We start from the raw sequence: 11016 nt of genomic DNA, 5'->3' as shown, positions 1-11016 counted from the left end.
TTTTTTTTTTTTTTTTTTTTTTGGTACTGGGGATCGAACTCAGGTACCTGCACTTGTGAGGCAGTTGTAGAACCACTGAGCTAAACCCCTGGCCCAACACTTAAATCTAAACCACAATGCCCTCCAAAATTTTCCACTTTCTCTCTGAGCTCTCATTGCCCATAAAAACCAGGGAATGCTCTGCTCTAGAGGAAGAAGTCATCCAGATGTGATCCTCACCCTGTGCCGGTCTCTTCCTCTGGTGGTGGAGGCCCCTCCAGTTCTGCCTGCCTTCCTGCATTTTAGTCTTCACACACCCAAATTTAAGGTGCTATTTGATGGAAGGTTACCCTGACATAAGCTACTCTTCTGTTACCAGAAAGGAAAAAGAGGGCGTCTCAAGGATAGAGAGTCACATAGGAAGGGTTTTAACACAGATGCACTATGTTTGAATTGCAGGTGAGGCAAGCTCACAAAAGCAGCTCATCACACATAAGCCAGTATGACAGGCCAGCAAAACTGACTTTCCAGCTGGAGGGGACAGGATTCTTGATGAACATGGGGAGAGCTGATTCTTCTGGTTCTCTGGAACACATTCAGAGCATAACTCCAAAGAGGCTAGGCTCCTATGACCTTGAGTCCTAAATGAAATGACTTCTCTCTGCCTGAATTTATAATCTGCATGGAGATGATAAGATTCCTTTATAAGTCTACAGACTAGAAGCTGGAGTAGAACTTTTAGTAAAAGATGGCATCTGATGTTGCCTTCCCAAATGGCTCAGCTGACCTAGATAAGAGGAGCTCTTAGGCATGACCAACTGCCTCTTCCCGCTCCTACATTCATACTGCTGTATCTAAGTGTACTCAACATTAAAAAATTAGTTTGCAATCTAAAATTAATAGGTTTTCATTATAAAAACAGAAATAGGTATAGATGTAGATTATAAAATGTGCATAATTGCATATAAAATTTTAAATTATGTATTCATTTTCAAAATAAATTTGTCTTTGTAACAGCAAAGACAATTTAAACTAGTTAGGTTAGGGCCAGGGATTTAGCTCAGTGGTTCTGCCACCTGCCTCACAAGCACAAGGTTTTGAGTTCAATCCCCAGTACCAATATAAAATAAATACATGAACTAGTCAGGTTAGAAGCTGGGTAAGAAAGCTATGATTTATTTACTAGGTTGCTGGACAAGAATCAAGGAGAGCTGTGGGGGAAAACCACTAGTACAGAAGAGAGAAGAGAAACAATGAGCAAAGCACAAAGCAGGTCAAGTCCCAGCACATTTCAGGTTTGGGGGACTTAACTGTGTGTCTGATGTTACCAATGAAGGAAATGGTTCTGGAAAGAAGCAGGCAAAGAATGGGAACATGGATGCTCTAGAAGTCAAGCAACTCCCTTAGACTAACCAACATCTGATTGCCCCATAAGCCATTGAAGGGAAGCAAAAGGGATACAGCATTATCTAAAGTCTGACTACCTTATGACCACAAAACTGGCTTTCCTTTCCAGCACTCTGGAGCCGGAGGCTGGGGGATCATGAGTTCAAGGCCAACCTAGGCTACTATTATGGGTAAAAGAAAATAACAGCACATTTGGGGTGGAAAAATGCATACCACCTTCACCATGGCCCAAAGGCAAGAACTGGGAGCTCCCAAGGAAGATTCTAGAAGCCGGTGAGCTCCAAGTATAGAAACAAATGGAGTTTCAAGGGACAAGGACACATAGTGCTACGGTTTGGATCTAGATGTCCCCACAAAGCCTCATGCACTTTTGAAAAAAAAAGAAAAGCTTTTCAAACGTGCCTGAATCTAGAGTGTGTGGTGCTGGATTAAGGGTGTATCATTACTAAATCAGTCCACTGGCTGGTACTGTTCTAATCCCAGTAGCCTGGATACAATTTAAGGGTCAAAATGAGACTCATCTTCTTTCTTACTTGCCTTTTGCTGTCTTCTGCTTCACATGAACTTCTCTGTGATACTCCTCTATCAAGCCACCCTGCCTTGGAGCCAGCCGATGATGGACTGAAACCTCTACAAACTGTGAACTAAATAAACCTTTCCCCCTTTAACTCTGGGGGTTGGGTATTTTGTCTTCTAAGCAACAGAGAAAAGCAACTAAGACACACAGCTTCCTCAGATCCTTAAAAGGGCACCACTGAACTGGGGCAGGAGTTGGCAAGCTCTGTTTGCAAAGGATTCTAAGGGCTACATCACTTCTGTGGCCCTAATGAACTCTGGTGGTGCAGTGTGAAAGCACCACAGATAAGAAGTACAATGAACGGGGGGCATCTATGTACCAATGAAACTTTATAAAAATAAGCTGTGGGCTGGATTTAACCTGAAGATCAGCTTTAGTCTACAAAGCCTCAGGGCCTCTCAGAGGGTCTCTGCACTATCCCATCCTTCAGATCTTATGAGCCTATACCCCCCACCCCATCCTCCTGCTTCTCTGGCTGCAGCTGCCCAAGGGTCTGGAAAAGGTCATTCTAGAAACATGAAGTTCACAAAGGAGAGTGAAAATGAGAAAACGTATTACCTAATTATACACATACACATACAAGGCATGATCAAAATGTCTGGTGAATGATTACATTTTAAAAATTCATTACAGTGAAAGAAACACATTGTCATTAATTTACTGCAAAATACTTAAAACCCTCTCCTTTGCTTCATACACATTCATCCTATCATTCTGCCCACTTCCACTTTCTGAAGCAGTTCTGGAAGTCTTCTTTCATGACTTTCCAGGGTATGATTTAAAAAACAAAACAAAACAGTGAATGATACTGCCAAGTGCCATCTAATGGAAAGGCAGGCTTGTCAAAATACGACAGTGTGTTCTTACCTACTATGTTTACTGGGTCTGCACCATATGACTCCTGGCTCTTCCCCGAAATCAAAATGACCACAAAAGGTCAATATTCTGAATAAGTTCAGGACATTGAGTCAGCCATGGCAGCACAACTAAGACACTCATGAAAGAGGACTTCTAGAACTGCTTCGGAAAGCAGCAAGAGCAATGGGGTAAGTGTGTCAGAAGCAAGGGGAGAGTTTTGAGGGGGATTCATGACAAAGTGTCTTTTACTGTAATAATTTTGTTACTTAGACACCATAATTTTTCAATCACATCTCTTATGTACACACACACACACACACACACACACACACACACACCCTTCTACTGATGCAGTGAGAACATTAGTTAGAGCCCACCTATGACAACTTGCTTTTTCTGGGTTTTTTGACGCTTATCTATCACTACTATATTTAAATGACCCTTATGCTGACTCCCATTATTCCTCACCAGTTACAACATGAGTGACCCTCCAGCAGGAAACATCTTTCTTAAAGATATGGATTTCTCCCAGCCTGATAGGAGGTGTACCCAATAGACACTGATTCAAAGAATGGTCACATGTTTGTACACAGCTGCCATCACAGAAGGTACAAGTGCTTATTCTCATTTTGGGTAAAGATTATGTCATACTGAGCCAGGAGTGGTGGTGCATGCCTGTAATCCCAGCACTTGGGAGGCTGAGGCAGGAGGATCGCTGTGAGTTTGAGACCAGCCTGGGCTACACTGTGAGTTCCAGGTCAGTCTGAACTACGTAGTGAGACCCTGTCTCAAAACAAAACAAAACAAAAGGGCTGGGGATTTAGCTCAGTGGTTAATTTTTGGTGGCGTTGGACCAACCTTCAGATAGACTGACTTCAGCCATTTTTATCACCTCCTTCCTACAAAGCACAGAACCGCCTTCCAATTTTCATAATTACAAAGTACACCATAGCACAATTATCATTTTTCTACATCTAAGGATCATTTCTTCAAGATTCACTTCCAGGAACGGAATTCTGATCACCTCAAAGACCAAGGAAACCCACTGCAAAGGAGCGTGTGAGGGGTCCATCACCCCTCATGTGCCCGCCCCGGCCAAGGATGGATGGGGACCAGCACAACTACAAGCAGCATGACTTCAGCACTATACATTATGCCTTTTAAAACTTTACTAATAAATTTAAACTGACTCCTTATTGTTTAATTGCTTATCTGTGATAGCAGAAAAAGCTAAAGGTGATTCAGAAGTCCTATTTGGGTGCTCTATTCTTGCTTACTTCAAATAAAAGCTTTGCCTTGAGACAGAAAGGTAGAGGAGCCCCTAAATATGGCATCTTGTAATGATTTTCAGAGCCTCAGAAGAAAATGCACATTTTGTTGTTATTGTCATCACTGTTGGTGATACAGAATCAAACCTTGGGTCTTGAGCATTCTGGATAAGTGCTCTACCACTGAGCTACACCCCATCCTGATGCCCCTCAGTGAGGTGCCAGGGTTGACCCCAAGTGTGTGGTTTGGGAAACGGGGTGGGAGCTGAGGTGGCCATAACAGTAGGATAGTAAAAGGTGCTGTCACAATGCCATCTACTACGTACATAATCTCTTTTATTTCACTTAATTTTCATTGTAAAAATTCCAACAATGTAGGTATTATTGTGACCCTGCATGTTGGAAAGAATGTGGGGCCGGTGGGTCACTTGTCCAACAAGTCCTTTTGCAAGTGACAGCAGACCCAAATTTGCCAAAGCCTGTGGTCCTCAGAGCTCAGTTCCAGAGGACGAAGCAGGTACTTGGCTGATTTGGGATGAACAGCGGCCAGGGCAGAACAGGCAGTGGTCAGAGCAGGATGGCCTGTGCCCCTGGAGGCCCAGCTCATGTGGGCAGCTGCTCAGGCAGGTGCTGGTCTCAGCTGGCCTCACCAGGATGAAGGCGACCCTCTGCTGGAGCATGAGGCCAAACCATTGTCTGCAGCTCCGTAGGAAGCCATTTGAAAGGGCCACTGAAAAATGATCTTTCTAAATCAAGCTGTACCAATATTTTTGTTTCCTTTCATGTCATGCCACATTTAAAGGCATTAAAGCCTGGGAAACAAATCCATGTGACTCAAGTTCAGAAAAACAAAGGGTCCCACCCTCTAAGGGAGCGCACAAAGCTGGATGACACGCATTCTCTGCAGAGTGAATCCTTGCTCTTGGGACCTAAGGTACACGCAATGAGAAAGGACCTCTAAACTCCAAACAGTCTTGTAGCATAAATGTCACACATCCTGACAGTCACACATATTAGATCCCCTGCTCATGGTTCTAATAATTTTTTGAAGTAAGAAATTGACAGAGAAATTTATGTTAATTGTATGATTTGGAATTTATGCTTTGGATAAGTAATAAATCCATCTCTAGTTTGGAACTGGCTCTGTGTAGTATTAGTAGAGAAGAGAAATTCAGATATCTGCCCCTCAACTAAGATAAACAGTAAGAAGTAAAATGTGGCACCTGCTGGCCTGTGTATCCAGGTCACTGGGTATGTTTTCACCGTTCACCTCTCCCCATAAGGCAGATGAATCGTGAATACTCTGAAACCCGGCAAGGGGCGCAGATACAAGAAGAGAAAACAGCAAAACCTAGAGTAGATGTCCCCTCTTTGTCATGTGAGCAAGGCCTTGTTAAAAACTCTTGTTAAAAACAGAACCCTAGGGGGGCTGGGGATTTAGCTCAGTGGTTCCACCACCTGCCCTGCAAGCACAAGGACACGAGTTAGATCCCCGGTACCCCCCCAAAAAAACCCCAAAACAAACTAGCACACAAAAACAGAACCCTAGGGTAAGAATGGGAGGGAAGGATGGATGGCAAGGATTACAGATGAGGAAATGGGACTTGCACCCGCAGGGAAGCCCTGCTGCCAGTTCCCACAGCTACAAAAGGGTGAGGCTGGGGGTGGACTTGGCTCCAGGTTCTGCACAAAGCAAGCAAAGCTCAGCATTTCTCAAAGTGGAGCAGTCTCTGGTCCAAATAGGTAAAGTACTGTTCCGCTGGGATCCAGGACGTCCCCTGAATGGCTCAGGGTGTTGAATGTTTGGTTGCTGATGGGCTTTTGGGAAGTGATTGGACCATTAGGACTTTGATGGATTAATCCACTGATGAGATCATAATTTAATGGCTTTACTGAGAAGAAACGGAAAGGCAGGAAGTGAGGTCTAGTTGAAGGAAGTGGATCACAGGGTGTTTTGTCCCTGGACCCCTCTTCCCTGGCTCTTTCCCTTTCACTTTGCTTCCTGGACTTTAATGCATAAAATGTCACTTGGAGTCTTTATAGAAAGTGGCTCTGATTTGAGGGGTCTGGGTTGGGGGCCGAGACTGTATTTCCAACACGTTTGAGTAGCAAAGCTCCACAGTTCGTGAAGATCTTTTTTCAGCGGCCCTGCAATGTGTCCAGAGGAGGGGACTCTGTCAGTCACAGGGCTCTGCAGGGGCCACACTTATGTCAGCGTAGCAACTGGACAATCTCACTGCAAAAAACAGTGCTGCCCCAGGCAGTGAACCACGTGTCACTCACAGGGCAACTGGCCACCACACTTATGATGACTGGCTGCTTCTGAATTTTTTTCCAGAAAAGTCTGCTACTTGCTTGGCACACAGAAAGCTCAGCAAATACCTGTGGCAGGAATAAATGAATGAATGAAGGTGCAGAAGGAAGAAGAAAGCTATGTGAAGGAAGCCCTGGTGCTCATCGGGATCATTTTGTAAAGTTTTCTTCTGGCCATCCACTGAGCTGGGGAGCAACACTCAAATATCATGAGGCCGGCTGCGAGCAGGGATGGTAGGATTCAGAAGCTTGCGTTTCTCCTCTGAATCACTTGGGAAAACAAGCAATAAGCCCCAGTCACTTTTATTCCTAAAAACAACTGCATATAATTCCTAAGAGAGCAAGGCCAGGCTCTTACAGGATCGTAGGCAAGTGATCAATTTCAGGAAAAGTTCACAGTGATATAATACTTTCATCTAATCTACCATCTGCATCCAATGTTGTCATTTTGCTCACAGATCAATTTTATAGCCAGACCTAAAAGGCTTTAAGGGTTGAATGCATATTAAGAATTAATATAAGTAATTAAGAATTAATATGAGCAGAGTACTTTGGCATTTAGGAAACCCTTTTGTTGCATTAGGTCTCTGGCTCTTCTTCTGCCTCTCTGAGGCTGGGCAGCAGCACCCACCTTGTGCCACCCAGGATGGAGAAGCCGCTGAGGATATAAAATACAAACCCTAAGCTCAGGCCCTTTGCTCCCCTCCCATCACTGCTTGGTGCTGATTTTAAAGACTTTAATCATTTTAGTGCCAATGAACTCACCAAATATTTTAAATTTCAGAAATAAAATAACAGCTTTTGGGTGCTTCTCTTTCCAGTGCTATGGATTCTAATTAATACTCAGAGCTACATCCTCAGGTTGAGTCCTGAGCTACTGTGAGGGAGCAGCCTGGCTTTCCGTGGGAGGCCAGTGGGATGGCCCGAAGAGTGTGGCTCCTGTGGCCCCACCTAGCCAGCTTCCAGAGCCCACCCCACCTCGCACAATGAACCAGAATCCCCAACCAGCACACAGTCCTGTTTGGGGCTGGCCCTGAACACAGAAAGTAGACACACACCAGAAGTCTCTTCCAGGCCCCAGGCAAACATGAGTAGGGGTGGGAAGGAAGTGTCTCAGTTTCAGAAGTAGGCTGGGGGGCACAAACTCACCAAATTTCCTGCTGAGCAGAAAAGCACCCACTTTGGAAGTGGAACTATGGGAGTCCAATCGGCACTCTTCCCTTAGTTCAGTCACCAGGGGCAAGCAGTGAGCCTTGCGGGGCTTCCCCCAATCATCCATACCCCCAAATACAAAGGGACAGGTACAGGGCCGAAACACCGAGGCCCCTGTGGCTGGTGCTGAGAAGCGTGAATGCCCTCTCTAGAGTGCGGCTCTCAGGGCCAGGCCTGGCTCATGTGGCACTAATGAGCCCAGCAAGTGTGGGTGGAACATGAGCAAGATGGGGAGTTTCTGTGAAACTTCTGCACGGCTCACCAATGACCAGGAATAGAAAATAACTGTCTCTGCAGCATACTCTGTCTCTGGTGACAGCGGATTTCCCCCATGTGCACACTCTGGTCTGTAAATGAGGGGCGGGCAGGGCAAAACATTTACCTTTTCCAGGGCCTCTTTGTCAAGTAGCTCTTGCACAGCTAGGAGCTTGATGCTGTAAGGAAAAAGGAAACCACAGTTGAAATAATTTTGCATCAACAAAGGCAGCATCACCCAAATCACAAGAGTAACACTGTGGCATCTCAGCCTACATTGCTGTGCCATCTCCGATCCTAAGGTGACCTTTTGCTTGAATCCAGTGACCATTCCAAAAAAACAGTAAAAGTGCCTCGAGATGTTAAAGTGATTTTCCCAAATGATTTGATAACTACAGTTGCAGTTCTATTCCCTGAAGAGTTGGAAGGGGTCGTTTGGAAAGATATTTGCACATAATGCTCACAGCAACATTATTCCTGCTAACCAAAAGGTGGGTACAATTCAAATGTCCACTGACAAGTGAATGCCTAAACAAATGTAGCACATAATGGTCAATGCATATATTATTCAGCCTTAAAAAGGAAGGAAATTTGAACTCTACAACACTCTACAACACAGAAGAACTTTGAAGACATGCCAAATGAAATAAGATGGCACATACTGCATAATTCGCTCACACGAAGTACCTACAGTGATCAAGGGGATAGAGACAGAAAGCAGAATGTGCTTTCCAGCGGCCTGGAAGCTGAGAGAATAGGAAGTTGTGGTTGTATGGGTATGGAATTCCCAAATGGGATAAAAATAAGTTCTGGAGACGGACAGTGGTGATGATTACATACTAATGTCTACTCCTTGCCACAGAACGGGTCGTTCAAAAATGGTTACAATGGTAGATTTTGTTACCCATTTCACCAGAAAGTACTTCAAGAGTAATTGATAGTTTCTTCGTTCAAAGCATTTGAATCAATTCAGAGGACGGTGAAGAAGAAAACAGCTACCCTGTCCGGGATATGATGTCCAATAGGCCAGGAAGATGCACAGAGGTGTGGATGGCAGCCAGGTCATCACAGAAGGCTTCCCAGAGGGACCAAGTCGGCCTAGCCAGGGGCCAGGTGGGGAGGAAGGTCATCCTCAGGTCCTTCAGAGAGAGGGTCAGCTGTGGGCGGTGTCCTGATGTCCCAGTCTCCACCCCATCAACAGAGCAGAGACTGTCCCACCTGGGCCTCACAGCTTCCTCTACAGGGAGATGGTGCCAGGGGGCAGCTTGCCTTAAGCTTACAGAATTCTTCATGCTCTCTCCCGACAGTTCAGTATAACCAAGCAAATGCAAAACACTCCAGGAAGTGCGATGAATATTTACAAGATTATAAGAAACCACCGACAACCTCCATAATTGAACAAACATCGGAAAGGACCAGCCTCTGGGCCTTCTCTTTGCTCCTAGCTCACCAGCTTTCCTTCCATGCACCGGACAGGTCTGCTCTTGTTGCTTTTCTGGGTTAAAAGGGTTTTCCCTAAGTATCACAACACAAAGCCCATCTCCTCGCCTCACCCTAGTTGAAATGTTAATGCCAACTCCTCCAAGAAGCCTCTCTGGATACCAAGGGAAACCGTGTCCTTGTTCCCAACATTGTACTTTCTTTGGTGCACCAAGTGGTATCTTTAAGGTATTTATTTGTTGAGGGTGATTTTGTCCTGTCTCCTCCCAAGTGGGGAGTCCAATGGATACATCTGCTTATGGAAAGCATTCAAGGAGAATTTGCTGGCTAGGCCAAGATGTTTTCATAGTGCATACACTCAGCACACACATTTTCACGGTAAGTAAAAAAATCACAGGCCAGGCTTTAGTTTCTCTGAAAAAGAATGCCTCAAACAGGACACTCAGATGGATTTGCCATGACAATAGCTGCTGGCTATGGGTGTGGTGGAGTCTCTGCCACTGAGGACATTCTCCTGGGGGCAGGTCAAAGCCGCCGGCGGTTCCTCAGCACATTCCAATTCCCCAGGCACAAATCCGAGACTCCGGGTTAGCTATCCGATCCTGAGGGCAACTCAGCCATTCAGCATGCTAAATTAGGATGATGCAGTTGTAACGCAGGTTTCAGAAGTTTAAATTACCTCTGAAATAACCCCTGGAAGGCACTGACGTTGGAGGGACTTTTTAAATAGTCTTTTCCTCCTGCCTCTTCCAAGGTTAGGACGAAAGATTTAGTATCAGATATCAGATATCAACAGGTTTGAGAGAAGGTTGGAGCACTGCTAGGATATTTACCTCTCCCTTCCTCTCAAGATACTGAGCTCAAACCACTGTGGAACATGATCCGAAACCCTACCGTTTCAGGCTCTGGGTGAAAGTGAAATGAAAATAACTTCAGTTGATTCTTATTTAGGTAACAAGATGGAGGACGCCACTTTCTGCTCTCCCTGTTCGATAGTGCCCTAGGACTGGGATGGCAAACCCCTGGTGTGCATATTGCTTCTTTCTACTCCCTCCCCATTTGTGGAACTTCTCTACCCTAAACTCTGATCCAACTTCAGAATCCTTGTTGACATCCAGCCAGCTGTCACTGAATGTGACCCCAAACCAATTTGGCATCTGCCCTAAAATCAACGTCAAATAGCAATAACGGGAACAGGGATGGGGAAGGCAGAAAAATTAGAGACACTTGCACCTTACTAAAACCCGGACCTAAAACGCAACAGCTTTAGGGGTACGGGGAGAGAAGATGATAAGAGACCAAAATCTGCTGAGCTTGAGTTTCAAAAGGGGAACTGTAGGTGTCACTGGGTGCTGCTGCTCCCCTGGTTCTCTCTGCAAGCTGTGCCTCATCCTCCTGCGAACTGCCGTCTTTGAGAACATTCTGGGGTGTTCCCCATTATGTAGTTATCCTCATGTCATTCCTACTGGTGCTGGACACTCTTCAAATCTATGGTGCGATTTCAGTGTTTACGGTATCATATTCTTCTAGCTCATCAGGTACTCCCCAGCAGGAAAGTTCACACATTGGAAGAAGCAAGAGACCTACGTGGCAGATCCTCCATTGACACCATCTAACTCCTGGGCCTGACAGAGCATCTCAGAGCTCCTTTCCCTTCCCTTCCCTTCCCTTCCCTTCCCTTCCCTTCCCTTCCCTTCCTTTCCTTTC

The 11016-nt window shown here is 45.3% G+C and overlaps 1 protein-coding gene across 1 annotated transcript in view; it reads right to left on the bottom strand.

The window, feature by feature from the left end:
- Eepd1 (endonuclease/exonuclease/phosphatase family domain containing 1) overlaps nucleotides 1-11016 on the bottom strand; it is a 101463-nt gene that overhangs the window by 36690 nt on the left and 53757 nt on the right. The window contains exon 3 of the mRNA XM_010640496.3: nucleotides 7997-8048. Coding sequence (XP_010638798.1) covers nucleotides 7997-8048 — 52 coding nt within the window. The remainder of the gene's footprint in view (nucleotides 1-7996; nucleotides 8049-11016) is intronic.

Source organism: Fukomys damarensis, unplaced genomic scaffold, assembly GCF_012274545.1.
Source record: "Fukomys damarensis isolate Sample0158 unplaced genomic scaffold, DMR_v1.0_HiC HiC_scaffold_17, whole genome shotgun sequence".
Lineage (NCBI taxonomy): Eukaryota > Metazoa > Chordata > Mammalia > Rodentia > Bathyergidae > Fukomys > Fukomys damarensis.
This window is presented reverse-complemented; position numbering and strand designations above follow the sequence as displayed.